The sequence below is a fragment of the Branchiostoma belcheri genome, unplaced genomic scaffold, assembly GCF_001625305.1.
Source record: "Branchiostoma belcheri isolate BF01 breed outbred unplaced genomic scaffold, Haploidv18h27 scaffold300, whole genome shotgun sequence".
NCBI lineage: Eukaryota > Metazoa > Chordata > Leptocardii > Amphioxiformes > Branchiostomatidae > Branchiostoma > Branchiostoma belcheri.
In genome coordinates, this window is record NW_017803911.1 from 80,808 (window position 1) to 86,626 (window position 5,819).

The following is a 5,819-nucleotide window of genomic DNA, read 5'->3' on the forward strand; positions in this document are numbered from 1 at the left end:
TGTGTGTGAGTGCTGCCTGACAGCCTGAGCTCGGCCTCTATCTCTCTGACACATGGGTCGTCCTCATCATGTACATAGGGATCCAGCTGCTGGTCAATGGTTTCCATCTCCAGCTTGATCTGGTCCCGCATCTCCTTCAGCTGTTTCTTATGTTTTTCTGTGTCATCTTGGCAAACATTGCTATGAATGCCTAAGGTAAATTTGAGAAATGCCTTGTCTACTTCTCTAATAGCTTTTGCTAAGTTACCAATAACTATTTGGTCCTCTGACCTGGCTATTGCTGCATTGTAGAGTGCTGTTGCTTTGACAAAGTCTCCCCCGTCTCCTGTCTGCTGACCTCGCTTACTGTAGACATCCCCCAACTTGCACAGGGGCTCCACCTCTCTCTGGTACTGCTGGGCTGTGGGGTCTGGGGAGAAAGGATGTTCAAATTATAATTAATCAGGTTTAACTTTAGAAGTGGTCACAGCAGACAAGAATCCTCTTCAGAAATTCCTTGAAATGTACGAATCTAAGAGTACCAACTTCTCTCTTACCTCTCACATGTACCGTCTTGAGTGCAGCTGCAAAGTGCTGCTCTGCTGAGTCCAGGTCTGATCTGGCAAGGGAGGAGTCTCCTTTCTTGATGTTATCTGTATATTCACTAAAAGTGAACCAAACTGAATTGTTAAAAAGTGTAGTAGATTGAAATGAAATCAAGAATCCAAATTTAGTTGGGAAAGATATTGTCTCCAACAGGCAAAATTCTGATGCAACATTGACCAAAAATCTGACGAAAACCATTTAACTTCTACAATTTATCCCAATTTCTCTAAATTTACAGATAAAGAAAAAACTATTCTTCTTTTAACTTCCCAAAAACCCACAAATTTTGGAAAAGGTGGGACATTACGTCTTCCATGGTTTACAGAAGAGAAGTCAAACCCTTCAGACATAGTTATAGTTCTAGACAGCTACCTTTCATCATGTAGACTTTAGTTATAGTAACTCTGTTTCATTGTTCTTTTATGTTCTGTAATTTGCAATTAGCCTCCGTACACAAATTTGCAATAAATTTTCATTATTTAGTATATATTTGCTGATTTTTTATGCAGGTGCAGTATGTTCTGTCGACATGATTACCTTGGTATATGTGGCAGGAGAAGATTATCCTCCATAATGTCAGCTGCTCTTGGGATGTTCCTCAGCTGATTGTTCCTTCTTCTCTGAGCGGCCCCCTTTTGACTTCTTGGATGATGGTTGCTGCATCATAATAGTCAACATGTCATTGTGTTACTCCTTCATGATTGTTCATTTTAAAGTAACTTTACTTTTTGTAGATTAATGTATCTTTACCAATAGGTGGACAGGAATTCAGCATGAAACTTCATTCACTAATCTATAAAATTAGTATAAACAAGTAAAAGCCCTAAATGAATGAATGAAGGAATGAATTGTTAATATAATGTGTCTTTTTTGGGACTACACAGCGCCCAGCCCAAATGGGCTTCTGCATGAGGTACAAAAAATGTACTAGTCTGTGTAATGCAAACTCTTTACTGGCCCTGTAACAGTGGGGGGTATAGGCGCTACCAACTGCCCCGGCCGATGGGTCTAGATCTTTTAGCCGAGTGGGTAGGACATCGGAGTCTGAACTGGTGCTCGGGAGGTCGTGGGTTCTAACCCCGGCCCGGGACCACAGGTTTTTATCTGATTCTTCTCGCTCCTCCTGTTTTTCACAGCCCCTTTTCGGGGGCGGGTGGCTTGATGTTGGGCGGGCGGCAACCGTAAAGCGAATTAATCAGGCTAATAAAGACACCAACATCATGATATTAAGTCTTGTAATGCAAACAGTACAGAGTGAGATAAAATTAACTCACCTGGATGTCTGAGACTCCACAGCTGTGAACCTGTCCACTCACAGATTCTGTACCATACAAATCAACACTCTGGGTTTTTCCAATGATGCGTGTCTTTTTTTAGCTTCTGTTGAGACTAATAAGTCCACTGAGTCAAACATTTTGTGTACCAAAGGCTAAAGGTTGTTTACACCACTGATGATAATCAGATAGAGCTGAAGCTGCAATTTGTAACTTTCACACAATAGAAGCCAGATGTATGTTTTAGATTTATACTTTTTTTTTATGAAGAGGTAAAAGTGATCACTGATGCACCACTATGACAGTTTTGATAATGTTTCAAAGTCTACAATTTGAGAAATAATTGGGACTATCCATTAAGTGTTGTAAGATCAATACAATTGAGTCAGCAGTACTAGTCTGTCTCATGACTTTGGGTAAATATTGGGTTGGTGATTATTGAGTGATAATATATAGCTGTGTTGCTGAATGCATGATAAGGGTCACCTCATGTGTGTTTAGTACACCTGTGATTGTCTGGCGTAACTTGTCTGCCTTTCTCAAAAGTATGCAAAATAAATAATTGTTAAATATTGTCCGTCATGGTTTCCTTTTAATATAGAAAAGTCAAGACATGATACTACATGTATTAAATGATTTGATTCTGGGACTTGTTAGAGTGAGATTTTATTTCATCTTTTACATGAATCAACAGCTACACACAATCATTCAATTCGTATGTACAAGTGCCTCTCTGTCAACAGTTTCTGAGATAAATGTCCAGTAACTCTGTTTTTTTTGCTTGTTCAGCCCCAGTACAACACCTATGAGCCTGTGTGGGAGGAAGCTTACATGTAGTTAGAGATTGCATGACCTGTAGTAGACCAACATGGAATGGCTGACCCCCTAGCTGGTTAGCCTGACTTGAATCTATGTGCATGTATCAACTGCCAACCTGTAAGTCCCCACTATCCTCCAAGCAAAGGCTAGGCTTGTTTTTGACAATTTGTTTCAGGCTTTCTTTTTTGTCAGCATACAGAGAAATATGCACCCCCTATGATATTTTCAGGTTGAACAATGATATCATGTCTACATCTACATGTAAATCTCACCTGGATGTCTGAGACTCCACAGCTGTGAACCTGCCTTGGTAGAGTCTGTTACTCCCTGTACGGGTGAGAGTTCTGGGTTTTCCCTCAGAATTTTTACTGCGCCACTGCTGGGACTTTCCACTAAGTCATGCCTACGTACATCAACATGCTTAATATGTATACCTGTGCACCAAGTAGCAATGTTGAACTAGAGGTGTGTTTACATCATGGTTCACTGGGCTCTGTGAATGTCACACATGCATACTGTAAGGCATGGAAAGTGTAGTACTACAAATCTGTGAATCGTACTATCTGGTGTGAGTTCTCTCACTCAATTAGAACTGCGCCACAAATTAAAGGGACTTTCCACTGTCACATGACTGTCAACAAATTGAGTAAACATGTTAAAACATGTCCCATGATAAAGGGTCTGACTTGGAATGTACTTTGAACTGCTAACAATGCGTATTATGTTTACTTTACTTTGTACAGCCCCAGTACAACACCTATGAGCCAGTGTGGGAGGAGGCTTTCAACTTTCTCATCCAGAACCCTCTACATCAGGAACTGCTGGCTGAGGTGGGCATGTATACCTGTTGACATATTATTTTTGCTCGGTTTCTTCTTCTTCTCCAAAAAGTTACCTCTGACCTGGCCAATGGCCTCATTTGTTGACGTCTGTCACCATAGTAACTGGTGTTGGGTTACATAATGTTGCAGTTTCATAGTAGGCATTTAGACTCCTGTCACCTTATACAATGTCATGTATGTGAATGTGTTTGAGTACGAATTAACAGATCAGACCATATCTGAAGGTAAATATTGCATTTGCTTTGCAAATGTTACTTCTCTAGTTAATCCCAAGGCCTCAGTTGGGCAGGCGTCTTTATGACTGTCTTAGAATGAAGAAATTTTAAAGATAAATCATAATGTCTTCAGGTGAAAGATGAGAAGACGAAGAAGACGCTGGGTAAGAAGGTGATCAGTGTGAAGAGTCTCCTGACGTTGGATAAGATGTCGACCAAGAGGCCCTTCCGACTGGACGGGACGAGTGCAGAACTACACATGGAGCTTATCCTTAGGGTAGGTAAACAAACAAACAAACAAACAGCTCATCATCAGGGTAAACAAACAAACAAACAAACAAAAACAGGACTGGTGTTCACTCTATCCCTTCCGACTGGACGGGACGAGTGCAGAACTACACATGGAGCTCATCCTTAGGGTGGGTAAACAAACAGCTCTTCATCAGGGTAAACAAACAAACAAACAACGAGTGGTGCAGAACATGATCCTCAGGATGAGTAAACAAACAACCTAATGATGACATAGCTGGAAACAAGTCTATGACTCTAGACTGAGAGAGGCCAAGGTAATAGACAGAGAGGATATAACAAATGAATTGGGTGGAGAAGAAAGTCAACTGTGATGAACCAGGATGAGTTACCATACAAACTTTTAGCCATGTTTTGGAAAAGCAAAAGGGCCACCTACATAGGCGGCCACATGAACTCTAGTCGGAAGCTCTGAGGAAGGTGTCTAACAGGCATTGAAACATAAAATTGTGTAAAAGAAAACTCCAATATTCTAATTACAAATTTCCCATTTTCCAGATCCTCTCCTCGGAGGCTGAGGAAAGCGACGATCTCGACGAAATCGAGCCGATCAGTCCGACTGCCGCCGGCCCCCCCACCCCGGCCGCGGCGGCCTCTGAACCCTCGCAACCGTCCCCCGCTTCCAGCACGGAGGACAGGCAAGCCAATAACTCGAACGGCAGCGTAGTTAGGCGGCGCACCAACGCAGCTAACGCAGCTCCTGCTACCACCCCAACGTGAGTCAAACTTAACACTCATGTTCACTACACGTACACATGTACTAATTACTCCAATGGCAGTGTAGTTAGGCGGCGCACCAACGCAGCTAATGCAGCTCCTGCTACCACCCCAACGTGAGTCTAACACTCATTTATAATGCTCATAACTATGTCCTGCAATGGTGGCATATCTGTATCTGTATCAGTATAGCCGGTACAACCACCTTTTGGCGTAACACACCAGCTTTGCAGGCACACGGCGCGGCGACAGCTGGCTACATTACACCGATCGACTTGTTACACCTAACCCTTGAACATCCAACTCTTGGCATTGTTTAAAGCTATCTAATGACAATGCCATAGTTGTATCAATGCCAAGGCGTACTGAGCTTCTGCTACCTTAACATGAGATACAAAAAACATGCATGTAAAGTATTAACATGTGGTCATGACTTGCACTAACACTAACTACATGTAGCTTTGCACAAAGCAGAGAGTGGCAAATAAGTGGAAAACAATAATTATACGCTGCTATACTCTATCTACAAAAATGTACACTGTATCTCTTCCACCAGTTCATGATTATGCCAGTGTGGGGGGGCACTATTGTATCCAGAACCATCAACCTATCTAGTTCTATTGCTGATGGAGGGCTAGGGTAAGGATCAGACACAGTTCTGGATAGTCTCTGCTTATTCAAGAAATTTAATGCAGATTTGCCCCAGGCACATTTCTTGATACACATTGACTACCAAGTAAATCTTAAAAGTAATATTTATTTCGGTAAATCAAATATGGCACAGATTACACATCTCTGACCTGTTTTTTCTTCCCTGTTTGTTGCAGAAGGCCGAAGTCTGCACCAGCGGCCGACGGCCCGAATCCCTACGCCTGTCAGGTTCAACTGAGCCTGCATCACAGCACAGACACAGACAAACTACTGGTCACTGTGCATAAAGCTACGTAAGTCTGACTGTGTGTGTGTGTGTGTGTGTGTGTGTGTGTGTGTGTGTGTCTGTGTGTGTGTGTGTGTGCATGTGTGTGTGTGTGTGTGTGTGTGTGTGTGTGTGTGTCTGT

At 42.3% G+C, this 5,819-nt stretch overlaps 2 protein-coding genes across 2 annotated transcripts in view; one reads left to right on the forward strand and one right to left on the reverse strand.

The window, feature by feature from the left end:
* Positions 1-1,181, reverse strand: part of LOC109474322 — a 4,319-nt gene extending 3,138 nt beyond the window's left edge. Inside the window, exons 1-3 of the mRNA XM_019774610.1 lie at positions 1,123-1,181; positions 537-643; positions 71-409 (exon numbers count right to left, since the gene is read on the reverse strand). Coding sequence (XP_019630169.1) covers positions 71-409; positions 537-643; positions 1,123-1,157 — 481 coding nt within the window. The 5' untranslated portion in view covers positions 1,158-1,181. The remainder of the gene's footprint in view (positions 1-70; positions 410-536; positions 644-1,122) is intronic.
* Positions 1-5,819, forward strand: part of LOC109474324 (extended synaptotagmin-2-like) — a 72,268-nt gene that overhangs the window by 48,823 nt on the left and 17,626 nt on the right. The window contains exons 16-19 of the mRNA XM_019774612.1: positions 3,422-3,508; positions 3,869-4,012; positions 4,543-4,760; positions 5,589-5,705. Coding sequence (XP_019630171.1) covers positions 3,422-3,508; positions 3,869-4,012; positions 4,543-4,760; positions 5,589-5,705 — 566 coding nt within the window. The remainder of the gene's footprint in view (positions 1-3,421; positions 3,509-3,868; positions 4,013-4,542; positions 4,761-5,588; positions 5,706-5,819) is intronic.